This window comes from Symphodus melops (assembly GCF_947650265.1).
Source record: "Symphodus melops genome assembly, chromosome: 7".
Lineage (NCBI taxonomy): Eukaryota > Metazoa > Chordata > Actinopteri > Labriformes > Labridae > Symphodus > Symphodus melops.
In genome coordinates this window covers 17224567-17250979 of record NC_136697.1, presented here as the reverse complement: position 1 = coordinate 17250979, position 26413 = coordinate 17224567, and the positions used below count along the sequence as shown (strand labels likewise).

General features: G+C 41.6%; 2 protein-coding genes across 14 annotated transcripts in view; one reads left to right on the top strand and one right to left on the bottom strand.

Moving 5' to 3' along the window:
• LOC306826318 (A-type potassium channel modulatory protein DPP6-like) overlaps positions 1-18731 on the top strand; it is a 62614-nt gene extending 43883 nt beyond the window's left edge. For all 10 annotated transcript variants that reach the window (XM_079347530.1, XM_079347529.1, XM_079347526.1 and 7 more), the window contains 24 exons: positions 1691-1789; positions 4314-4408; positions 4533-4607; positions 4688-4740; positions 5178-5259; positions 8735-8855; positions 12021-12175; positions 13174-13271; positions 13409-13535; positions 13823-13861; positions 14002-14109; positions 14182-14273; positions 14364-14411; positions 14500-14612; positions 15272-15319; positions 15408-15506; positions 15591-15660; positions 16095-16289; positions 16373-16427; positions 16550-16652; positions 16756-16811; positions 16923-16995; positions 17090-17163; positions 17548-18731. In XM_079347530.1, the coding sequence (XP_079203656.1) occupies positions 1691-1789; positions 4314-4408; positions 4533-4607; positions 4688-4740; positions 5178-5259; positions 8735-8855; positions 12021-12175; positions 13174-13271; positions 13409-13535; positions 13823-13861; positions 14002-14109; positions 14182-14273; positions 14364-14411; positions 14500-14612; positions 15272-15319; positions 15408-15506; positions 15591-15660; positions 16095-16289; positions 16373-16427; positions 16550-16652; positions 16756-16811; positions 16923-16995; positions 17090-17163; positions 17548-17694 (2225 nt within the window). In that variant the 3' untranslated portion in view covers positions 17695-18731. The remainder of the gene's footprint in view (positions 1-1690; positions 1790-4313; positions 4409-4532; positions 4608-4687; positions 4741-5177; positions 5260-8734; positions 8856-12020; positions 12176-13173; positions 13272-13408; positions 13536-13822; positions 13862-14001; positions 14110-14181; positions 14274-14363; positions 14412-14499; positions 14613-15271; positions 15320-15407; positions 15507-15590; positions 15661-16094; positions 16290-16372; positions 16428-16549; positions 16653-16755; positions 16812-16922; positions 16996-17089; positions 17164-17547) is intronic.
• A 632-nt stretch (positions 18732-19363) lies between these two features.
• arhgap21b (Rho GTPase activating protein 21b) overlaps positions 19364-26413 on the bottom strand; it is a 113113-nt gene continuing 106063 nt past the window's right edge. For 2 of the 4 annotated variants that reach the window (XM_079347522.1, XM_079347524.1), the window contains 4 exons: positions 26214-26381; positions 25793-25898; positions 22575-22606; positions 19364-22486 (listed from right to left, as the gene is read on the bottom strand). In XM_079347522.1, coding sequence (XP_079203648.1) covers positions 20891-22486; positions 22575-22606; positions 25793-25898; positions 26214-26381 — 1902 coding nt within the window. In that variant the 3' untranslated portion in view covers positions 19364-20890. The remainder of the gene's footprint in view (positions 22487-22574; positions 22607-25792; positions 25899-26213; positions 26382-26413) is intronic. The other 2 variants (XM_079347523.1, XM_079347525.1) reach the window with 1 other exon arrangement.

Below are 26413 nucleotides of genomic sequence, written 5' to 3'. Positions count from 1 at the left end.
TGAAAATTAGTAAAAAGCTTGAAACATTTGTAAAAAAGAGAAGAAGAAAAGAGAAAAAAAAAAAACGATGGTTGGATGTTGCTTAATTTTACGACAAAATTCACTGAAATAGCTGAAGATTGTTGGATGTCTTAGTAAAGATTCCAAACTGCACATAGTTTTAATGGAAGATAGATATAGATTAAGAAGAAGACGATATTAATAATCAGTGATAATCACAGACACACACAGCTGCCTCGTGTTCTACATACAGGTGGGCTTTAAACAGTGGTGACTCTAGAGTCTGTTGGGGACCAAGGCAAAAATTCACAGGGGGCCCCTACAACCAGCGTGCATCACTGTTACGCTATCAATGATCTGACATCCACAAAAGAACAACTACATGTCATACAATGCTTGACAGGGCTGTCTCACTACCGGGGGGTTTTCTACTGTCGTTGCAAACTTTGCAGATTGTGAGTCACTGTTGTGGTATAAAGTTTGTCAGACTGAGGGTGAAGAGGGTCTCTTATTGGCCTGGGTCCCCAAGATGCTCTGTCTTTCTTGCCTGTTGATAATCAGCGTCCTTGGCTATAACTGTAGTCAAACACTGCTGAGATGAATCGTCTCTCTCTTTCTTCCGCTGCATTTTCGTACTTCACAGACAGCTTTTTTAATTGAATAACCTTTATTCAAGGGGGCGACGTTTTAAAGCTGACAGTTTTTCTCCAGTTGGTGATTGTGTACCTGTTTTACACCGAGTGGAGGTCAACATCGCGCCAGGTAATGGGCCTTTTAATGAGTAATGCCATTCAGAGCTGTTTAATGGGGATGATTATGTCGTAATAGCTGCAGCCATTTGTCAGATTGGCATCACATCAGAGATACCATTTGCCTCGTGTTGGAAATTTGCTTTCACCACTTACTCTTGCCAGACAAGAGAAATTCTCCGATTTTTTTTTTTTCCAGTAGACAAACACTTTACAATGTCTGATGTAGTACTTAGAGACTCAGATCTTGTCGCTCAGTCACAATGTGAAGCCTGTTGAAGAAGTGCTGTAACACAGAACATTGTTCTGTCAGCCATCTTGACATTTGCTGTCTGACAGTTTTGTTCTTGACTAAAAGTGTAGCAGAAGACAGTTGTGAACAGACTTTTCCTTCACTTTTCTCACATCCACTGCAGTCATTCCCAGGTCGAGGTTCAGCTGTCAGCTCAAGATTTCATTTTGAGTTTTGAGGATGGAAGAAGTTATCCCCCCCTCGCTGCTGAAAAAATGAATCCAGCAGATGTGAACTGAAGCTCTCAGATCAATAGTGCAATATAAGGGGCCTCTTTCTTGTTTGTACCTTCTTCTAAATTGCTCTAACTACAGCGGGTAGTAGTTTTGATGTTCTAGCTCCAGAAAGAAAGAAAGAAAGAAAGAAAGAAAGAAAGAAAGAAAGAAAAGGATTTTGTGAGGTGACAAGGGGCTTTTGTGCGTGGTTGAAGCCACCTAGACAAAGACGCATAACAATATTTTTTTCCCTGAGCTAAGCTCTGAAAGTAAAATTACAGGCTTCAATACTTTAAAAAATCCCAGAAGACTAAACAACAACTTCTTAAAGTGTTCTCAGAGAATCACTTGTAAGTAGATATGTGAGATGATTTATGTCTTTTATAATCTATGGATATACTGTATATAGTTCTTTTTTTTTTTGCACTGGACAGGTGAAGATGACAGCCTTGCCCTTAAGAAGAAAGTAACCATCGAGGATGTTTTTGGTCCTGACCTTCGCATCCACAACCCAGAAGCCAAATGGCTCAGCGGTGAGTGAGTGGTTTGACATTTTGCATCTGCCTCTCGTGTCAAAATGCACAACATGTCCAGACACATAATGTCAGTCATTGCTACTGTTCGTGCTTCAGAATATTGCATCAGTTTTCAAATCTGACACATTGTTTTGAGTGTTTCATATAGTTAGGGAAGTTGTTGTTTCATGTATCAGTCTATAAATAAGGTGAACATTGACATTGCAATATCGTAAAAATAACGCTTGAAACAGTAAAAATAAAAGCACCTAGCAAGCTCTTCCGAGAACATGTCTGGTTAAACAACACATATTTTTAAACCACAAACAAACACAATAGGAGGAAAAGAAATTCACTCTCTCACAAAGAAGTGAAGCCCTCAATAGTAATATAACAAGAGACATTCACTGCCAGAGAAAGACACAACCAGCATACAAAAACCTATCGACTCTGCCTGAAGTGCTCCTTATAACATCAAATACTAAAACTTGAAAGTCTCTGAGGGGAATTCATGGATCTAGCTGGAGGGCAGTTTGCAGTTCCTATATGTTAAAATTGAAAAAAAAGCCGAAGCTAGTTCTGCTTCGGTTCATATATCGAGGAACAAGCACTTAGTGGATTATTAAATGTACTTTAAAATGTGACAAGGGGGCTTGAAAGCTTTACCTTTGGAGCTTAATAGATGAAAATGAGTAGGTATATTTAAAACCTTGTCTTCAGTCTTTTATAAAGAATAGAATTGAATTCTTCTTCATGAGTCTGCCTTGTAGAAAAGGTATTTGTTAAAAATGAGGCTCTGTGGGGATTATTTTATCAAATAACAATTGATTATCTAAAAGGCACGGACGTTATGCAACATGATCTGTCTCTGTGCCAACTCAGTCTATATGTAATGATTTTTCTTATTGACAATCTAAGCATCAATCATGCTGGTCAGTGTACAATCACAAGTTCTGAAATGAACAGATGTACAAAAGAGGTTTACTGTGACCTTGACAAAGAAGTAATTAGGAAGCGCCTACCTGAGCTCAGAAACGTTGGATCAGTGGAATCGTTGCCCTCTGGTGTTCGACAAAACAGGTGCATGAAATATTTTCATGTTCTGAATGATGGACTGAATAAACTACTCAATTTACACCCTATTTGAGAGTACAAACTGGTTAAAGTTCCCTCTTTCGAACCTTTGATTCTACAGAATAAGCATGAACACACTTGCTGACTTGCATACGTATTTTTGAATGCAGCTTTGTCTTATATAACTTCACATCCTCACCTGCACACGTGTGACAGAAACGTTACGACCTTCTGCATGTCCGTTTGTCCTACGGCGCAAACTGCTCCTCTGATTTCTTACATTACCGGCTTATGAACATGTCATCACTTAAGTTTCTGTTCTTCTGTGCCCTTCATTTACAACCGAAACATCCTCAGCACCTGACGAAAGCCTGACACTCGATTGTGCAACATTGCATCTTGTCAGTTGAGTTAATGCAATCAACTCCCATTTGGTGCTAATGACCTTCTGATAAGAAACCCAATGGGACAAGCTCACACTCTCGTAGTCCTCTCATCAATATTTTGTGGGCTTCATTCATAGCAGTGTGTAATTGATCCCTGCTGCTCTTTGATCACCGCCTGCCTCAGTAGTCTTTGGACTCACCTCTTAGTTTTTCACACAGACTCCCATCCAAAGACAAAGGATTCAACCTTCAGACTGAGCTCTAACACAAAGAGCTGCTGCTGTCTGTCTGATACATTCAAATTCTGAAGATAAAACAGAATACAGCATACTCCAACTCTTAAAACAAGGACACAAGGAGGCTGAATCCACTCCAGATTGTTTACTACAGGAGAAAGAAAAGCTGCTTCACAATCACCTTTTTATGACTCCCAGCTCTAATCTTTTCATGGAAATGGTTTGTTTTTTTTGTCCAGGACTCACTTTGTACTTGCGTTTTCAAAAAGCAAGAAAAGTACAGCATTATAACCGTAAGCAACGCAGGCATGCTGTACCAAGTGCAGTTTTTGAAATATATGTCAGCCGTTAAGAAAGAAGGTAGCAAAATAGCCAGAATGAAACAGAATAGCAAGAAAAAACTCTATGAATTATGAACCAGTTGCTAGGTTACTGAGGATTTTTAATAAAACAACCACTCACCCCCAAAAAAGATAATATGCAGACAATATAGCAGGTTAAGAGCCACATCCTTTCTCAACAAGATGAACACGTAAAACCAAAGGAGAGTGAATGGTGACCTTTAATTTAACAGAAGGACAAAAACTCTGCTTCTAAGCTACTGCAAGCTAACAAATGACATACTGTATCAAGGTTGGGTCTAGGTTGAATATATATGTCAATGTCAGGTTTTCTAAGCCCAAAGTGTCCAAAAAGGCTCAATATTTTACCTGTAATAACAATTAAGATTACTAATGATAGTTGATAGAGATGGACAAGAGAAAAATGTCAAGATGCAGACTAAATGTGTATGGAAGTTTCATAATTTTTCTCTCATAGTAGCCTTTTTTTATTTGTCATTTACAGACAATGAGCTTCTGTATCGTACCAGGGATGGGGATGTTGTCAAGCTTAATGCTGACACAAAGGCGAGAACTGTTATCGTGCCGCACCAGTTGTTTGTGAGTATCATCTTACTCCAGCATTGTTTCCTTTTTGAATTTACTCCAAGAGCGGTATGTAAACCCTCTCCTGCTGCTGTACTGGGTGTGTAACAACCACAAGTTTGTTTTTGATCCCATCCAGGACAGATCCAGAGCCGCCAAGTACCAAGTGTCTCCAGACATGCAGCATGTTCTGTTTGCCTTTGAAGTGAAACCGGTGAGAAACACTCGCACAGTACTACGTAACTCCATAATTCTTCTCATAGGGTTTCACTGTGATGTTGTTTGTTTCTGCAGATCTACCAACATTCCTACGTGGCCAAGTATATTATTTACAGCCTGGTGACACAGTAAGAACCACATCTGTTGTGTTTTATTTTCATTGCCTCTCATCTGTTTGTCCTGTTTTTACTGCCTTAGATCTTTCAGTGGACTAAAATAAACCCTCAGTCTGACCTCATATGGTCCAATGACTTTTGCTGACCCCTTCTGGGAATATATTTAAGGTCAAATTGTGTTTTCAGTATTGCATTCAGCCTGTCCTGTTTTTAGACTTTCATCAATCTCTGTCTGTTTATTCCCCTACTGTCCTGTAGTTGTAGTGAGCCTCATAAAGTCAGTATGTGCTAAAAAAGTATTTGGATGATTGATGAAGCTTTCAGTAAAGGGACAAGCTAAAAACACATGACTTCCTGCTCTGACTGGGTACTTGTAAAAATAAATGTTACAGATTAAGCTTTAAATAACACATATTTGTTGCTTATTCTTTTATATGTTTTCTCCACAGGGAAACTTGGCCTTTAAATCCTCCGGAGGTGCATGAAGCTGCCCTGCAGTTTGCTGGATGGGGACCCCGAGGCCAACAGCTGGTAAGGAGGCTTCACACTCGAGATTACACTCAATGAATGCTGGCACACAGGTGGAGATCTGTCAGAGTCAGCATGGCATTGCAGAGGAGGCACTGCAGTGATTTATGGTTTGTCACAGTAGAGCAAGTCTACCAGTAAGAGGTTCTTGTATGCTCAAATGATAGCTGTAAGGGTTCAAGTCTGAAATCTCCTTGATTTGACCTGTTTACTTTCTGCCAACATGAAGCCACATTATTTTCACTTTCACAGCTTTGTTACAACACACGGGCTGGTGAGAGCCACAGTGGCAGATGGCATTTCAGTGGCATGACCCATGGCATGGACAGTTTGAGGTTGCACTGTGTGTGTGTGTGTGTGTGTGTGTGTGTGTGTGTGTGTGTGTGTGTGTGTGTGTGTGTGTGTGTGTGTGTGTGTGTGTGTGTGTGTGTGTGTGTGTGTGTGTGCGCGTGCGCGTGTGTGTGCGTGTGTGCGCATTTCAATTTGCGTCTGTGTATGTGTAAAACGCAACAGTAGTTTTGTCCAGTTGGGAAAGCACTCCTGGCAGTTTCATTTGGCTTTTTATTCACACATTTTTCATTAAACAAGACACATTTGTATTATTTTTTTCTGTAACTGGAGAAATTCGCTGTTTTTACTTTTTCTGAGCTGTTTGTTTGTCCGTTTTTCAGGGCGATTACAGAAAATAAATTGCACAATTTGTCTAAAACTTGGTAGACGGGTGTAGAATGTGCCAATGGAAGAACTCATTGAGTTTTGGAACAGATCAGACACACACAAGCAACAAAGCAGATTGTTGGCCTTGTCGTTGGTATGCATTTCTCGTTCCAAATTGAAATACTTTGTGAACTCTGAATAGTTGCAGGAATACTTAGTAGAATAAAGCCTGTTTAACAGTTTACCCAAATTCATTGAAATCACAAGTGATTTCTCCCTGTAAAAAAGGAGACTTTCTGGTTTCTGTTTTGAAAAACTATTTTCAAAGCTGCAAAGTTAACTGTGTTCAAATACTTTAACCTTTTAAAAATCATTGCATGTAGAGCGTATTTTGTTTGTAAATGTAATCATACGTATTTTCAATTGTGAAATCCACACGCACAACAAATAACTTTATGTTCAAATGAGCTTTAAGTCAGAGAAGTGTGATATACATTTGAATGTTTATTTGGCTCATAATAAAAGAACTACCCAAATAAATAAACAGCTCCTCGAGTGACTCTTGGTGTGAAAAACAAAAACAATGCACTTGTTTCATAAAGTAACCAGTCAAGTGAGAGGGTGGGTCATTTTCTCACAGACTTCCTCGACTTCTTTTTTTTGCAGCTGGTGGAGTCTCCCCCTGCTGGCCAGTAAATCACGTTTTGTGTAAATGAAAAGCATCGTGGCTGTTTTACTCTTTAATGAGCTTCACTGTGCAATTGACCCTATCACCTGTTTTGTTATATTCTTTGATTTTATACTTCTCTTTCAGAATTAGTTCCTGCATGGATTGTGGTTCCCTGACAACTGGCAGTCGTGTGATTCATTGTGTTACACACACTTGACAGCTTTCTTGTCCTCCATAATTGCTTTTTCAAACCATTAGCTTAAATTACAGATACACTACTGTGAGGAAATAATAACATTTCAAGTGTGCAACTTTGCCTTTACCTTGTCGAGGGATACATTTGCATATGGTAATAGTGTACCTCATTGTTTCTTGTGCGACTCTGTAGCTCAGTGTTTGATTTATTGAACAGCTGAGGTTATGTGAGAAAAATAGTTGGACTCTCATTGCTTGTTTATGTCTGACCCAGCAAACATCAGACACGTTGACTTTTTCTTCTGCACCTTGTTTAAATTGAACGATATCCTAGTTCCCTAGAAGCGAAGCAATTCATCTCTTCATTCATCAGCAGCACCTACTACACATGAGAGGTGTGTGTGAGTGTCTGCGGCAGAATGACTGTGCGCAGTGAGGCGTCAGATGTACAGTGAGAAGAAAAGGGAGATGAATCCTCCCCTCATTAAACCACAAGCAATTACTCTAGCGTGACAGAGCACTCTGTGAGACTGGGGCGACACACACACCCACACACACACACACACACACACACACTTAACAAAGACATTATGATGACTAAAAGAGGAGGAAGGGAAAAATAGCAACATAAAATGAAAAAAGTTAAACCAGGAAAAGTATCCTGCGGTGTCATTGGACAATATTTCACAAACTAGAAACACACTGAGACACGTACGCAGTCTCGCACAAAAAAAAAGTCCTGCTATTTGAGCTTCACAGGTATCTTTGATGTTGCCTCTTTCATCCGTCCACCCTTTGGAATGACTTTTTCTAGCCTTTTACTTATTTTATTTTTCCTCTCATCTAAATCCTTTGAAAAGTCCACCGATAAACGAGCCTAAATCAAAAGCTTGTCCCCTGCTCTTTGCAAATCATTCCAGGTTTCAGAGGTCATGAAGGCTAAATGCAATAACATGGTTTGGTACTGCTAATGTATGCCTCTAACCAAAAGGCTGGTTTAGTAGTTTGAAAGATTTGACCATGCGTTATGGGTTTAATCCATTTTTGCAGTGGAGGTGAAGGGGACCTTTCTGTGATTTCGAAAAAATCTTAATTTCAGGGTTTCAATTTTTATGCAATGCTTTGAAACCGGCCTGTGATTTTCTTCAGGTCTGTGGAAGTTTTATAACATCCCCCAACCACCAGCTTCCCTTTGCTTTTGCAGAGCCCAGCATTGATGTGTTTTCTTCAGATGTTGATTCCACGATATAAAACTTTGATTTTCTCAACAGCAGCCAGAGATCATAAGGAGCTATCTCTCTCTCCCTCTCTCTCTTTTCTTGAGTTTTCTACTGGAGATTTTCAGGCTTACATTTAACTAAAAGGGTTTGATTTGACCGCATGGCTACAACAACACAGCTTTAACCTCAGATACCAATCAATTCAGCATTGATCTCCCTCCTACTGGCACCAGGCGGAGAAAACAGTGTAGGGAAATGACAGAAGGGTTTTGTCTTGATTGCTTCAGATGGTGTGTCTTGTCATTAAAAAACATTGTCTGATCCTGTTAGAGAAATATATTAATAAAACCAAGAGCTCATTGGGTGCTTGAGCATAGCTTCTGGCATGTATGTGTGTGATTTTGTATGCTTGTGGGTATGTCTGCAGTGTCTCCTCCAGCTCCAGTGAGTTAATCAGATACAGAAAGAGCTTCATTCTGTTTTGTAGAGGAATCAATTTAGCAGATTCACTTAATACTGTGCTTACTGCAGGTGTTGGCTGAAACTGTTTTCAAGTGTCACTGAGTATAAGGCTGTGCCAGTCTGGATCAAGATGAAGTCATGCTGTGATAAACAAAGTAACAGGTTGTTTGGTGAAAGGCTTGTACTGCACATGAGAGATGTGAGAAACGGAGGTGGAGATGTTGAGACGTACAGTGAAAGAGTCATAACATGTCTTCTTCATTTCTCTGTCTAGATCTTCATTTTTGAAAACAACATCTACTACAGAGCGACCGTAGTGAGCCCGGCGATCCGCCTGGTGGCCACCGGTAAAGAGGGAGTTGTCTTCAATGGCCTCGCTGACTGGCTCTATGAGGGTGAGACGATTACAAACACGGTTATTCACACATTACGAGGCAGAGGATAAAATCATGTCCACCATTTCTGTGTTGATTAGAGTTGGAATGCAGGAGAAGGAATATGTTTCAGTTTTAAAAACTAAACGATTGAAGAAGCTGAATCAAACTGGCTAACATTCATGGTGTCATGGCTACCAACAAGATTTTTGGCACCTACTGGGGATTTGCGACCTTTCAGTCCTTAAAGCACTGGTGAAGATGACTGATGTCAGGCTACATGGCTCCAAGTGGATGTTCAAGTTTATCTTCAAATCGTTGGATCATCATTAAAACCTTTGTTTGTCTGTCCAGCATTCATTGGGCTTTTGTTTTTTGTTTTTTTTCATCTCGACCTGATAACATTTGTCTTGTGTTTTAAAGACATGGACCAGACATAGCCAACACACAGAGTGGGTCTGATGAGTTGCAGACATCCTTCGACACCTTGGTTCCTATTTGCTCTTTGTTTTTAGTTTTCAGAGGGATATGGCAATGTCTGTGCAGCTTGGTAACAATCACATGAGGCATGAGACACTGTATATACAGAGACAATAAAATAGAAAAAGGGGATCAATGGAGGCTTTCTTAAAGAGATGGATCATTCATAAGGATATCAAATGCTTGAGGAGAGTTAGTTGAATCTGGAATGCCATGACATTATGTTCTGTGGAGAGTAAGGCTTGACTGTTTACGTTAGAAGGGCATGTCGACGACAATGAAATACTTTGTACGCCTGATTGAAATTAGGCTGATGATTCCATTGTTGAAATGACAGTCTCTTTAAATTGGTCTATGATTCTAAGACTGAACCAATAACGCGACTCCTGGTTCAAAAACTATGTGGGAACTCTTGGTCAGGGGTGTCAACGAACATTCAAGTATATATTGTATTAAACCGACGTATTATGAAGATCTGCTCTCATCAGGTGACACTTGCAAACTCACCGCTACCTCGAGGTGGGCAGATGCTGGTGTGCATGGTTCCTTTTTGAAAAGGCCCAGCTGGATGTGTTTCAGTACTCCTCCTACTCAAGGCTTCCCATAGCTTGTCTTTGTGTTCAGGAAACGTAATTAATTCATGTCTTCTGTGCTGCAATCTCTCTCAGCAGATGTTCAAAAAGCAGCACACGTGTAATTTATTATGAGACATTTTCTGATTAATGCATATGTGTGACAGACACTCCAATTATATTCACCTTGGATATTGCTTTGTTCATTGATTCGCTGCCATGATTGAGACTAGTTTCTCCTCTCTGCACTCATTTATCATAAAGTTCATAGCGTTCTTTTTTAGTAAGGGAAGACTTCTCTTACAAGTATTGGTAATTATACATTTTGGATTTGTTTTATACAGGGGTTGATTTGGGTGATAATTGCAGTATAATTGGATAATGTAATTACAAAATGACAGTTATGAAGAGAGAAATTTAGTGTCATTGCATGGACTGCGTCAGGCTAATCGGTTTTTCATTAATGGGATTACTTCTTTGTTCGAGACACAGAACATGACGAGAGAAATAATCCATTTTCAATGCTACGGAAAGATTTGTTCTGCTGTGTGTTCCCCTACTGTTTTATATGTTTATCAGTGGATAACAGAGTGTTTCATAAACACAGACACCATGTAGCTACACTGCTTACACTACACAGGTGAGGTTGAGTTGGCTGCAGTATTTCTACACGTGATTGAATGGGAAGCTGCCTCATTTCTCCCTTTAATATTTACTACATTCACCTACGGTCAACCTTGAGTGGAGGAGTTTAATATGAGCAGTTAACACAAACATCTCTGAATTGTGGGACAAGTGTTTAAAGCGTGCAAGCCAGGACGCTCACACTTGTATTGACGGCTTCTACTCATTCACCTTGCTGATACATGTTCGGTTGCTCTCTGCTGAATCAAGGAACTCAAGGTTTGCTTACTTAGCCTTTGAATCTCTAACATTTCTTTACGACCTAAAACAACTTTGGATATCGTGACCTTCTTTTTTCAAATGAAACACCTGTGAGTTGTTTGCAGATAATGTGCAGATCTTGGTAGAAACAAACAAACACCTGGCATGTCTGGCTACATCATTATTTCAGTGTTTTTAAAGTGACCCAGTTTGGAGATCTGATTGAAGGAAACACAAGTCATGGGATTTTAAGTGGAGACGAGATAATGTTTGCTGTAAAGTAAACAAGTGTGTGAGAAACTTATGAGATCTCATGTGTGCATGTATGATAACCTGCATGTGTGGGTGTTTGTAATGGTAACATCTGCCCTTGCTCTGCTAATGAGTTTGATTGCCACTCAAAGCAGTGATTGTTGTGGACAAATGTTGCTTTTGGAGGTCAAATATAAATTTCCTCATTTGAAGCTGCATGCCAAGCGACATCTTACATTTTTCAACCTTCAAAAAAATATTGCAAACCACCATGTTATTCAATTGGCACAGGCCTTGAAACCCCCGCTGTGCTCCAACAAAGAAAGTTGGCCTTAGAGAGCGAAAGTGGTCAGATAAAAAATCCATACAAACGCTGACCCTCTAACAACAACAGCTTCAGCCTTTGCATTCCTGGTATTTTCATTTTGAATAACAAGATCACAAAGTCCTCATCAAGGTCGAGATGATCATTTTTCTTGACAGTGAAACGTTGACGTTCATCTATGACTACAGCGTGCTTTCATGGAGCACTTCTGCCACCTGCTGGAGGAAAATCAGTCATCAGAAAACTGTAGGAAAAAGACTCTATTATATTATATATATATATATTATATAAATATTTATCATTAAGAAAGGGAGAATTTCTACACTGTTTGTCCTACTTCCCTCCTAAATGTCAGCTCCCTCACTCAGAACATCTGTGGCTCAAACAAAACCTTGTTTTGCACTCAGGGAATATAAATAAAACAACAGATTTGAATTAATGGAACAAACAAGACAACAAAAAGTTATCTTTCTAGGAACAAACAAAGAAAACTTGATGAAAGTATAAGATTCTTAATGAGTCAAAAAAGGTACTTTTTTTGATTTTGCGTTTTGTTAAAAAAAAAAAAAAAAGACACTTAGAATAATTCTAAATCTTAAAACTCTATCTGTTGTTCTATGTCATGAATTCCTCAACGTGTGTAATATATGTTCTTCTTCTTTGGTTTGTTAGAGGAGATCCTGCAGACACACATAGCCCACTGGTGGTCTCCAGACGGGCTGCGTCTGGCCTACATAACCATCAACGACACGCTGGTACCTAAGATGGAAGTTCCCTTCTTCACAGGAACGCCGTACCCTGCCAGTCTGGAGTACCACTACCCAAAGGCATGTCTGAAGAGTTACTACTCTATATCCCCTTTTTGGATACATAGGGCAGTTCTTACGGTAATAACACCACCATTAGCCATCTGCTAACATCAGCCTGACACAGTCATCAGAGGACGGTGGATGTAAAAAATAAAACTAAGTGGAGGGTGAATGTTAGACTTTACCACCTGCCGTAGTTTAAAGACACTTCAGTCTGTTTCTGGATATTTTGAGACTTTTCTAACCTTCGGAATGAATGAATGACTTAGTGCAGGATAATTTTGTTAACTACACTACCATCCTTTTACCTCATAAAATAAATATTTGTGATCGGTTGTTTCAAAGAGAATCGCAATATTTGAAAGGGGTTAAAGATGTTTGTTTTTTTGTCCCTAACTACTTTTTATCCAGATTTCTTTGAAATGCTTTTTGTTCCTTGGCAAGTATTTTCAAATGGCTCTGAGCTTTTCTTTTAAAATGGCTGAGTAATTATCTTTCAGGGATAGTGAAGTAGTGTAGTACAATATGCCAAAGGTGATGAAATGTCATAATGGACATGAGTGATAGCTGCTGCCCTCTGTGGGCAAACATTCAGTTATTTTTTTTTTTTTATTTATTTTTTTTTTTTTTCATATACTTTATTGATCCCGCGAGGGGAAATTCGGTTTTCACTCTGAATTAATGGAGAGGTCTCAGAGTGAGGGGGCTGCCCACAGAGAGCGCCCCAGAGCAGTTGGGGTTCGGTGCCTTGCTCAGGGGCACCTCGGCAGTGCTCAGGAAGTGGACTGGCACCTCTCCAGCTACCAGACCAATTTCCGGACTTGGTCCGTGCCGGGACTTGAACCGGCGACCCTCAGGTTCCCAACCCAAGTCCCTACAGACTGAGCTACTGCAGGTTTAAATATCCTGGAGTCCTGATGTTGTTGTTTGCTCAGATCTTTGATTGATTGACAACAGAAAGACACTCATCACTGTCTTAAACTGAAATGCAGTCTGACCTATCGTATTTCCTGTAGGCCGGGGAGGAAAACCCTATAGTGCACCTGTCAGTGGTGAGCCTCAACGGTCCCCTGCATACTGTGGTGATGAAGAAACCTGATGACCCCAGGATAGGGTGAGTGACAGTCCAACAGTTACTTATAATTCATGAAGTATCAAGCCCCCAAAAGTAGTCCTGGAGCATTTTGTTAAAATGCCACGGAGAGGCGGCTGTTAGTGGTGAAGATGTATTCTCACCTTCTGGTTTTGCAGGAAGGAATATTACATCACCATGGTGAAATGGGCCACCAGCACCAAACTGGCTGTCAACTGGCTGAACAGAGCGCAGAACAACTCCATCCTGACTCTATGTGAGGCGACAACTGGAGTCTGTGTTAAGGTGAAAACAACCACGAACAAGAAGTCAGCTTGAGTTAGAACTAAATCTGGTGATATTCTGACATTTCAACAAATCATATGTAAAGACAAAAAAAATCAACTACCGTATATTCATTGATTTAAACCCGAAGCAAGTTTTCCCTTTGCAGCTAGACCCTGTAACAGTTGTTCCTGTCACTGTGGAAAGCAGTGACACGTTCCTTCAACATCATGAACATGGACACTCAAGTTTAGAAACAAGTTCATAGATCCAGAAACGTTGAACTGTTTGTCTTCTGTTGATCTCAGAAACACGAGGATGAGAGTGAGAGCTGGCTGCACAGACAGGTACATGATACTGCTTCCTTTATTGTGTGTATAATATAGAACTAAAAACAGCCAATTGTCTTTGCTGCTTGTGTTTGCTTTTTGTGTCACAAACTTCAGACTCATCAGCAGACGTTTGTCTCTCCTTTCCTTCCTTTCAGAACGAAGCGCCGCTCTTCTCCCAGGATGGTCACAAGTTCTTCTTTACCAGAGCCATCCCTCAGGGGGGGAGAGGAAAGTTTTTCCACATCTCCATGTCAACCTCTATGGTAAACGATAGTGTTACAATATATGTATGTTGAAGTTTTGTCACACTTGTTTAATGTTGAATTTTCTTCCAGCCTAACAGTAGCACAGACATCCTTCAGTCCCTGACCTCTGGAGACTGGGACGTCACAAGAATTTTGGCCTACAATCATGAAAGGAACCTGATGTGAGACATTGATGTGCCTTAGTTTGGACATTTCACCCATGATTATGTTTGTCGTTTTTTTTTACAAGTGGAATTTGTATTGTTTTCCAGATACTTCCTAAGCACAGAGGACGACCCCAAACGGCGGCACTTGTACAGGTAGCATGTCTGCGAGAATAACAGAGTACTTTTGCTTTTACCTTCACTGCTTCTACAATGATACGACTGACTGTGCGCCATCCCACAGTGCTGACACAATCCCTCCATTCAACCGCTGCTGCCTATCTTGCGAGTTTGTTTGTGGCTATGTGGACGTCTCATTCAGCCACAACATGCACTACTTCCTACTCAATTGCAAAGGTGAGCGTCCTTGACCTCGAACCTCTTGAGAAGATGCTCTTTTTTAAGCAGCGCAGTTAAGAGTGTTTGCACCCCCGTGAAAGAACGTGTTCTCGGGAGGCAGAGGGCCGTGCTCAGTCGAGGAGCTAACTGAGTTAGTGCTCTGTGTTGAGGGCTTGTATCGAACCAGACATTTGCAGGTCAGGTCCAACCAAAGCTGAATCCCTCTTATCAGAAATAAATGCAAACATGAGCTCACTGGTTAGGATTGTTTTTTTGTGTTAGAGACACCCTAGCATGCTTTTTTTTTGTGGCTAAAACTCTGTGGTTTCTATGGAAGCTGATTTGTATGGGGGCCCATCTCCAGAGAGGAAAAGTGCCAGTGGCTTTCTTCATTAATTGGATCTTTGGAGAGTTGCTCCATTGTGAAATAATAAGCTGCTTCCTCGTGGGATAGAAGTAGATTATTAACAGCAGAGCGTGCTGAGAGGATTGTTCCTTAAGGCGGTTTAAGATAACGAAGGACGATGTGGATTGAGTTTCAGACGCTTGATTACAGTATGGTGGAAGCATCTGAGCCTTCTGTCAGGGCCTTGTTACTTGAAATCATGTAGAAAAATCAGTCTTATCAAATTCACTTCTATCATTGTGTTCCTGTTCACTTACTTTGTTCTTTGTAGGTCCAAATGTGCCAAGTGTGGCTGTCTATAGGACGAAGGACAAACACAGTGAGTGCTGTCTGAATTCTCTCTCGTTTTCATCAATAATATTTAAATAAATGTTAACAAGTGATCTCTTTTACGTGTCTTACTGCAGAGCTGATTGAGGTTGAGAAGAATGAACAAGTGAACATCACCTACAACAACATGCAGATGCCCAAAGTGGAGAACAAAACCATCATCATAGACGACTACAGTATGCGTCCATAAGCACAGCCAATCAAATATGTGTTACAGTCAGTCCACTTCAGGCACATGAACTGTGGTTTTTCTGTTGCAGCTCTGACCATGGAGATTCTGAAGCCAGCTGGGTTTATAGATACAGCCCATTACCCCTTACTGCTGCTGGTGTGAGTATGAACACATCTGTTTTTATTCCAATAAAAAGCTATCTGTATGCTATCAGCTCATTTCTCTTCACCGAATTTGAAAAAGTCAGAACCTTTTCAGATGATCTTGAAGTTAGATACACTCCTCTCAGCTGTCCTGGGTTTGAGTGTTCATCTGCATTTGCCTCATGTCACCCACCCCCTATTAAATCCATTAAACAACAACGTCACTAACGGCCTCTGAAATGTAAAGCTAGGATATTTTGTATTTTACGAGGAATATGTTGCAATAGATAGCATATTAGTGTTTGATTTTTGATCATTCAGAGTTCAACCCTGTGCTTGTTTAAAGGAGTTTGTGGTGTGGTGTTGGACATTGTTCTTATTTGTGAGGTTATGGTACTGAGAATAAAATGTGTCCGTCTGATGTTATGATCTTTCTGTGTTTTCCACAGGGACGGCACGCCGGGGGGACAGATGGTGTCGGAGCAGTTCCGGGTGGACTGGGCCACAGTTCTTGTCAGCAGCTACAGCACCATCGTCATCCGCTTTGACGGACACGGCAGCGGCTTCCAGGGCACCAACTTCCTCCACAAAGTCAGGAGGAAACTAGGAAAACTAGAGGAGAGGGACCAGCTGGAGGCTCTCAGGTGACACGTCTGCTTGAAACTGCAGAACACAACAGAGGCTGAGACCAAACCATGTGTCATAATATTTTTACTTCTTTTCTCAGGTTGATATCCAAAGAACCATACGTGGATAAAACTCGAATGGGAGTTTTTGGAAAAGTAAGGATTTACAATTCACTGTAATTAGACCTATTGCTTTTCTAGATGAGAGCAAGTGTTTGACATGAAATGAAGTTCAATTAATCAAACTTCTTGATATGTTTTATCTACCTTCTGTTCAGGCCTATGGAGGATATTTAGCTACAATGCTTCTGAGCTCTGAGGAGTTCACTGAACTTAAATGTGGCACAGCAGTCTCCCCCATCACAGATTTTGAAATATATGGTATAACTTTACAGATATACAGAAATATATTTTTAAAAAAAACCCATTGGGTCCAGTTTCTGAAAGTCAAGCATCCATCTAATTCTGCTTTTCAAAATCACAGCGTCAGCATTTTCAGAACGATACCTCGGCTCAAGGACAGATTCCAGAGTATATACGGTAAGGTTTGACCGTTTTCGATTCGTCTTTTCAATCTTTCACCAAGTTTTATATCTTAAGTGAACAGGGTAGGTCATTACTTAACGATGTGGACATTTCTCTTTCCTTTAGGTGGCAAATTTAGAACACAGAGCGGGCCAGCTCCTGCAGAAGCAGTACTTAATAATTCATCCAACAGCTGATGGTAACGGATACATTATTATGTTATTATACGCTACACCCTATGCTGAAACAGAGACTTCCCTAACAGTCTTATCTTCTCCTCTTCATTACTACAGAAAAGGTTCACTTCCAGCACACAGCCAAGTTTATCAATCACTTAATCAGCGAGAAGGCCAATTACACTCTACAGGTGAGCCTAAGTTTCCAGATGTAAACTCTGTGTTTATGAATGTGTCCTTCGCACGTTAATTGAGATTTATATATCAGTTATATATGGCACTAACTTTGAAGAAGACAAAAGTAGAATCTGGGGTTATTTTATCTTATGCAGTGCCTGAAACAAACCTTCTACTTTTTAGTTTCTACTAAAGTTTTAGTTTCCTTCTAAATACACAAGAGGACATTCTGCATTTTCAGTTTTATACTGTGACTTTCATACGTAAGGGTTTTGTATTGTTGCTCCTTAAAAATACATTTCAAAACTTAACGGTAAATATAACTACAAAGAAACGCTTCACCAACTAAATATCGTGGTGGTGCAGCTCTTCATTACAACTTGTGTTTTTATCATCAGATCTACCCTGATGAGGGACATTTCCTACACAGTGAAGACACACAGCAGCACCTCAGCCAGTCCCTGGTCAACTTCTTTGAAGAGTGTTTCCGAGTGCCGGAGAAGCGGTCAAAGCACCAGGAGGACGATGATGAGGATGACAGTTAAACCTTCTCCTCTGACCAGCCAGATACTACAGCACAATATGCAACAAGACCTCACATATCCAACCAAACAACAACACCTGCTGTCCAATCACATTTGAGCCTCACTCTGTGGGGCAGCACCTGCATGTGAAAAGAGGCCTCAGAGGCCTCCTTCCCCTCTCCTCGTCCTGCTGGCTGCTGGTCAGGAAGACAAGTACACCACAAATGTGAACAGTTACATTTCTGTCTGCTATTGGAACATGAGAACCAGTGCTCCCTCTAGTGGACAAAAACAGGACCAACATGACATCCACTGAGCAATGCATCTCCATTCCAGACCAGGCACATTAATCGAGCGCTTTGCAGCACAAAATAAGCCGTCTTTGAAGATCGGATCATTATGTTGAGAAATAACTTTCTGATTAAGCTGCCGGTCAATTTACAGATTGTATTCACGAGTATGATTACTGCTACTTGTTTCTCATGGTTTCTCTGTTCACCGTGGTGTCTATGAATGGATGACGTCTGACGACTTTGTTTTACGAAACATAGGCACAATGTTTAACTTGTTTTACGATACGAAAAAAAAGCAACTAAACTGGTTAGAAATCACATTTCCCTCCATGTTTCTGAATCATTTAGTCACTGTGCCTTACTGTAGATGAAATGGCCAGGCCTTGAAATCTCAAATCCAGATCCCAGATTGCGATTAATAATATTAAATGACAAACAGATTTATGTGAGGGATGTTTACACCCTACAGTATGGCCCATTTAACTTGAAAATATGGAAAGAACTGATTAGAGCATCACTGTATATTTCTTTGAAAGACTGTAATATGAATAAAAGGTTGAGGATTTAGTTTGCAGTTATTTACATACTGGTGAGTCTCTTTTCTTTTAAAAACGTGTTAAATGGCTCGACTCAGTCCCCATGACTCTTCTGTTAGTTCAATCTGTGGTTTCAAGTCAGCGGATGTAAATGTAAAAAGTGTATAAATCTTATGTTTAAGTCTTTATGTTGTTCGTGTAACTTGTACATAAAGCATTTTGAAATGTATTGTCAGCCGTCATTCTGTCTTACCGTCAAAACAAAACGTGACTTCTGACGTGCTGAACATTGCAAGGCTACAATGTTGATATGTTTGTGTAATTCAGCGCGCCCTCTGCTGGGAAATGAAAGTATTGTAGTAAAATTGAGAGTTTAGAAGGGGGCAACACAATTCTTTCAGGCGTTTTTGATTAAGTCACACCCGTTCTTCGTTTTTAATCAATATGGATTCTGCAAAAAAAAAAAAAAAAGCCTCACTAAATGTCACAAAGCTTAATTGTAAAACATATCCACAAACTACTGAAAGTAATTCAAAAAATCATTCTAAATTCATGTTCCTTGAGTACCCACTCGAAATTTGATGCGTTTTTGAGTGATTTAAATTTGGTAAAAAAAAATATTGTTTTTAAACGACCAATGTCATTCTTGTTTTTTCAGGTTATTTTTTGGAGCTCTTGGTGGATGACAATCAGCCAAGTGTTGAGGACAGATTTGAACCCACTGCCGCTGCATTGGGGACTAAAGCCTCTGTACATGAGGTGTGCAACATGACCGTTAGCCTATCTAGTGTCCTTCGACGGTTATAAAGTTACAGTTGTGTTTGATGGGTGAACACAATGAATTAAGAAATAATAATGATCTGCCATTGACAAAATTTATTTCCAGTGTTTCAGGAGTCCGTTCACACCCCTCTAACAATCAGAGGAACACAGCATTGGTACAAACAGTCCAGCTCAACCAAGTGTTTCCTCATGCAGGCACCCCCCCCCCCCCCAACTGACAAGTACCAAACTGCCCACAACACCCACACAGGCCTCATGAGCATGGTCATTATTACCATCATCACAATACTGTAAAGCAATCCTGCAATTTGATGGAAATGAAAAGTAAAGCAGCTAAAACATGGCAATTATATGTACATTTAAGTTACTTATTTTACAAGGAATATTTAAAATTCAAGTTCTGTTAAAATCAAAAAATGAGAGGAAAAATAATAAAGTTAAAAAACATGTTAAGACCAGAGTGGAATGCCTAAGGAATGGAAGCTCGGCATTTTGTAACACAACCTGTAGAGTGACGGTCAATAATAAAAATGTCATTCACAGTAACATCTTCATGTGTCTCAACAAACACAATATGGCACCCTTTACATTTCATTGTGAGGCACTTCCTATTTTGAAGAAACATGATTTTCTGATTGGGTACCCTTTTTTTTTTTTTTTTTTTCCTTCTCACTTTTGTCTCCCTCTGATGTTTGAACCAGAAACACTAACACAGCATAACGTTTGCATCAGAGGGATGTTGTTCTCTGCTTTTTGTAACCACATAACAGGGATGAAAAACAACTCTTTCCAGTTTGCATAAGTCCAGTGTTTCCTCTTCACGTTTTGTACCTTTGGAAAGGCCCCTATGACAGCAAAGAGCTCGAAGGCAGTCCACAAACAGGCTGTACCAAAAACACTTTTCAAGTAGTACACAGAAAAATAGGGGTATATACACTTTAGAATGAAACACAAGCATCTAAAGCTTTTAGTCAGTTTTACAGCAAGCATGTCTGCACATTCTTCATTTGGTTACTGAGACTCACAGATTCTGAACATCATAACTTTCTTTACACAAAAATAGCTCCTCTGCAATACTAAAAATCTCAAGTTTTTGTCACTACTTCCTATTCATTCTAAAAGTCAGTTCATCCTCAAAGCCACTTTGCTAAAACCTGAAACAATCTGAACTCGAGTGTCCCCGTCCGCACTTCCTTTCACAAACTTCATAAGCTCGTTGTTTCGTGAGCATCAGGCTTTCTCGGTCTTCAGCATAACGGGGATTAAAATGAAGCGGGAAGAAATCCTCCTGCTGAAATATCCCAAAGTCATTTGTCAGTGAAAAGAAAAGAAAAAATTAAAAATGTAATTAACATTTTGTTTCATGCTTCTAAATGAGCAAGATCAGCAATCCCTGTGTGCAGTAATTCTCTTTTCACAAGCACACACACACACACACACACACACACACACACACACACTGGTTACAGACACACTCCAGACAATATTTGTACAACATGCTCATTCACTTATATTGGTCACACAACAGACGTATAATGACGGACTCCCGAGTACATACACATCTCAAAACTGAGGACACACAGAGTCACACACGCCTCCCACCCCTCACAGATACTGATAGAAGCGCGAGTGGACCACCTGGGAGCTGGAGAGTTTATGAGGGTGAGCGGTGGCAGAGAGGCTCAGATTTTTACTCTGCTGAATATCCCCGTTCAGCGCGTCAGCTGGTCGATGTGGGAGTTCGGAGGAGGACGACGCTCCCAGGCTCTGGGAGTTCCCTCTGCACAGCGCCCCCTGTTGCTCAGAGAGGTCCAGGCTGACCTCAGGGTTGCTGGTGCGATGGCGCTCGCGGGCAATCCAATCCCTGATGGAGAAGTCTTGAGAGCTGCACTTCGGCTTCAGCTGGTCCACGGCCGACAGCTCCGACCGAGAGCCCGATCCGATGCCGACGTGCTGCGGCCAGTCTCCCAGAACTGACAGCTCAGCGAAGTCCCTCTGACCGCCCATGGTGTGTCTGCGTCTGATGTTCTTCTTCTTGCTACGGCCTTCCGGGGACCGACTTCTCTGGCTGCCCACACCGAACATGTCGTCCACAGACGTCCGTAGACGCACCTTGAGTCGGTCGGTGATCTTCAGCTTCCACGCAGGCTCTGCTTTGTCTAATTCACCTCGAGATGAGGAGCCGAGGCTGCAAGTGGAGCGATCTTTGACCGAGCCTAACGCACACGACAGTCTGTTTGAGTCTTTATCGCTCCAAGCTCCCTCCAGAGAGGACTCGCTGTTTGTCTTCTGCTGAGCCGCTTTCTTTCTCGAGAGCGTGTCAAACTCAATGAGCCTGTGGGAGGAGAGGGGCCGAGGGGCCTCCTGGAGTTCCCGTTGGTCACTTTTCCCGACTGTAAACACCGACAGGTCGCTCTCGCTGTCCGTCTCCATTGGCCGCCCCTCGCTGATGAGCTCGCTCCTCTCGTCGTCGGCGTCATCTCCGCCCCTGCTCTCTGCCACGGACTGCGCTTCGGGACTGATGGTGCTGAGCTCGGCTCCGGTCAGGAACGTCATGGAGGAGGTGGTGGAGTAGTCGGAGGTGATCGAGCAGACCTCGGCTCCCAGTCCACTGGGGCCGGCTTCAGGACCCACAGCTGCTCCCCTGCCTCGCCTCATTCTGGGCACCGACGCCTGAGAGCTGGTGCTATTCATCGTACCGAGGTCAGACACTGTGTCGTCGTAGTTTGAAGGCGGGTCTGACAGGGAGGACTGTTGAGTCATGGGCATGCGGTAGCTGAGACTCGGGGAGTGGGGGGGCGAGGCGTAGGGCGAGCTGGATTGAAGGGTGGAGGATATATGCTCTGGAGGCAGGGAGGGGGAGGGCTGTGATATCAGGCTGCTGGAGAGACATTCCTTCCTGCTGGATGTTTCCAGCTGTTCCTCTGAGCTGTTCCGCTGCTTTTCCTTCTCACTGGCTTCGTCAGTCTCCGCCTCCCCCTCCTCCTCTTCCTCCTCGTTCCGGCTATCTGAGGACCACAGAGGCTGCTGCTGCTGGCTCTCCCCTGGGTGCTCCTTCTTGGAGAACACAGAGTCCAGATCGTCGTCTGAACTGCTGAGCTGGGCTTTGTCCTTCGGCTTCTTGCGTTTGCGGCTGGCGAAGAAGGAGGAGCGCAGCATCTCTTTGCTACACTGATCCTTCCCTGACCCCCACAAGCCCTGCTGATACGGAACAACAAAACAAAGCTTCAGAATGCAAACTCAGCAGAGACAGACGAATGAAATGGTGATGAGAGGGGAGGGACATTACCTTTGATTTGGAAGAGTCACTACATGCTGAATCTGTATTAAAGAGAAGAGAGTCATTAGCATGTCGGTCCACTCTGGCTTGCTAAAAAACAGTTATGAGAAAAAGAAAAAAAAGGGCAGTTTTGAAGGTAAAGAGTGAAACTGATGGATATGATGAGTGTAATGACAGCAGCTGAATAAAAGCAGATGACACATTTTTCGGCTCAGAGAGACAGCAGGACGAGGAACCACACTAAGCAGTATATGAACAAAGTGGAGGAAGCTCTAGAAGAGGCCTGAGATGATTGATGGGAGAAAAGGAGGTGAAACCCGGCAGTAACCAAGAGACAGAAAAAGCAGCTCATGCTCGATGTAAATCGATGGAACGACGGCACATCACGGACAAACACGTCAGTCACAGAGCATCGCATGTGGCCACCGACCAGCTGTAGGCATTCTCTCCCAACTCAAAGACATCACAGAGGGGAAGGAGTGATCGTTTGGCTCTGAGTAAGGGACTAAAGGGGCCTGAGCTGAACGGATCAGTGAGTGTTTGTGGTGGTCGATAAAGCTGGTGCAGGCAAGCCTCAGCAGAAGGAAAAATTGTTCTTACTCAATGCTAATTTAAGTCCTGCACGCCCTTTCACTTGTAAACCCTGTCATTCTCAACAACAACAAAAAAAAGCAAAATAAAGAGTTCACAAAAACGTTCCAGGTCACTTTACAAAAAGGAGAAAACAGGCAGACGGCAGCTGACGAAGATAAGCAGAGTAATAGCCTTTTTCGACCAGATCCCAGGAACCATGGAGCCACAAGAACTAAAGCAAGGAACTGTAGTTTTCTTTCAAGATGAACTGGCCGGATGTTATATCATATGTTGTATCTCCGTAACTCTGACGCTGGTGTTAACAATTAAGTTGAGAACTGATACAAAGGAGAACTACAGATGTGAAACTACAGACCGTCTACTTTTAGAACAGGGGCCCTGTAGTTTTCAATCTGCTATGAGTTTTGGTAGAATTTCATTTTCCTGCTTTAAACCAAAACAAGGCTGGAGATCGCAGGGCCGAGAAGACCGAAATCTATAAAACATCTCATAGAAAGTCAAGGGGAGGAATTATTCATCTACTGAGTGTTATGTTGTGTGAGTTTTAGGTGTCATCACTGTCCGACATTATCCCATGATCTTTTTCTTTGGCTCATTAACCCGTGGTCAAGTTACTATTATTGATATCTTAAGCAGCCCTGTGACAAGCAGCCAGGGAAAGCTGTAAACGGGTTTAAATTGGGCATAAGAAATTCGATTTAACTACATTAAGAGTCATGGCGACAAAACAGTGCTGCATCGTGACTTCATTTTGACACATTCAGCAAACAGCATGTCATCATAGGTCAGAAACAGTGACATTCTTCAGTGCACACCAGAGTGAATCTGTCACTGGGTACATAGTTCCTGAAATGTTCCTGGGCACCCTGAAGGACTTCCGGTGGTGGAAATGGGCTATTTCTGATCTAATCACGGTCCAAATTGGTGTCAGTGTGTAGAGCAGGATCCGGTGGGGGGGGGGGGGGGGTTAATGTGCATTATGTGACAATAGGACATGAGGACACGTTGCAGGATCTGTCTTTTGCTTTGATTGACTGTTACTGCATTGATTATGTGCTGTACCTGTCATTTATGTTTGTCTATATTTTTTAGTAATTGTCATTTTTATGCCGTTTAGTTTTCACGGTGGATTTGGGGGAAGCTTCAAATAAACCCGTTGCAAGAAAGCCACTTGTGTCTGCTGTGCTTGGGGGAAATTATATCGAGAATGTGATGTTTCTCATGATAAACACAGACAGAAGTTTTCAAATAAAGACATCACAGAAAACAAATCAAATGGAAAAAATAACAATAATAATAATAAACACAAGAGGAAGCACCTGAACCAAAAGAAACCTCTCTCTGCAAATACCACTACATCTCCATGCGTCAACTGCTAATATGTGTGCCTCTGCATCCACAGCTCACTGGCTACTTATCGGTCAGGACTTGGTTGTATGTGTTGGTTTGTTTGAGTGTGTGCTGGGGAATATCCAGCTCAGTGCCACCACTACGACCCCAGCCTAAGACATCATGACAGATTATGCCACATGACCGGGAGAGAACCTGAGGTTGACCGTACCATGCTACTTGTCCTTGCGATCAGCTTTAGAGACAACAAGAGACAGCAGAAGGGCTTTCAGACAAAGTACAGCAGCATCGCTCTGTATCCTCTCAATTGTAGGGTATTAGTTTAAATATGAGACGTGCACACCACAGGAAAAATGACAAACATCGACTTCTCTTTCTTTCTTTTTTATCTTTTTTCCTCCTTTCGCCCAAATTTAAAAGAGCTGCGGGTTTCTGCAGACTAGGCAGCTACACTGGGCACAACACTCGTCCTTCTTCCTACAGTCCCAGCTGTCCATCACTGACAAAACAGAGTCCATCAGTGACATCATCGAGTGATAGACGCCGCCCACTTGGCCTGTGTCAAGATTGGGTAATGTGTGAGTGCTGGACAGGGATAAGGGAGAAAAACAACACACTACACACAGAAGGGCAGAGGTCAGAGGGGTTAACACTTCCATCGTTTGTTTTTGTTTGTTAGATATATTTTGGGAAAGAACATGCCGGGATTATGTGAGAGACGAGGAGGAGGGGAAGAAAAGAACTGAAAGAAAAGGAGTCGTCGTCTCAACACAGGTAAAGCACAGGGAGAAAAAATGACTTAAGCAGGAGGAAAAGAGGAAAGCAAACAAAGAAAAGGAAAATAAAACTTGAGGACAATTTGATTTCTTTGGGCAAAAGAAACAACAAAACAACAACTTCAACATAAAAACAAAACGGAGCTTATCAAAATATAATTAATTAAAAGTAGACTTAACGCAAGAAGTTGTTCAACAGTTTTCCAATGTTTAAATTGAAAGCAAACTCATTGAAAAAAAACTACTGAAGAAGGCTTGCTTTAAAGGAAACAAATACAATTTGGGAAACTTGTTTTTGCTCAAAGAATTGAAAAAGATGGGATTAGGCATTCATAGCTTAGCATTAATAAATGACACAATGCTAACAATTAGTCTTAAAAAATCTACAGCAAATATTTCAAACTTGAATATACTTCAATAAGATGAAACATATCATTGCTGCCAATCAATTATTTCATGCGGTGAGGCATGGGTGCTGCTCCTAAGAGAAAATGCTCTGAAATGTACCTGAGACTTCGCCCGGGGAAGCTGCAGTGCGTCCAATGTTACAGAGCAGGTGGTCGATATTAGGCACAGGCTGAGACTGCACTGTGCTCTCCTGCTCAGCTGTGGTCTGAGGGGAATAACACATTTTGGACAAGAATAGAACAGGAGAGAAAGAGAGAGAGGGAGGATAGATGAGTCAACACAAGGACAAAAGATTACAAGCACAAAATAATGATGAAGGATAGTGAAACCAAAACAACTCAAACTGAAAAACGGAGTAAATTGAAAGGTTTCGCTACCTCAGCAGTCTGCACTCATTTCAACCATACATCATAGAAGAACATTTGTCGGTGCAGTTTTATCCTCTTAAATTTACTGTAGGAGTTGTTGTTATATCTCGCAGAAATAAAACAGGGAAAAGAAAAAAAGAGTTGCCACATACAACAGGGTCCTCATCACACTCATCAGTGAAGAACCAATCAAATTGCTGGATGAGGTTCTCCACTATCTTGCACTGGTCGGGCATATGATTGACCATGTTGGCCATGTTGTCCTCAGAGGTTCTGACCAGTGTCGGACCAAACACTATGGCCAGATTACGAGGCTCCATCTGAAATGATGAGGTAAGGACAAGTCCAGTTT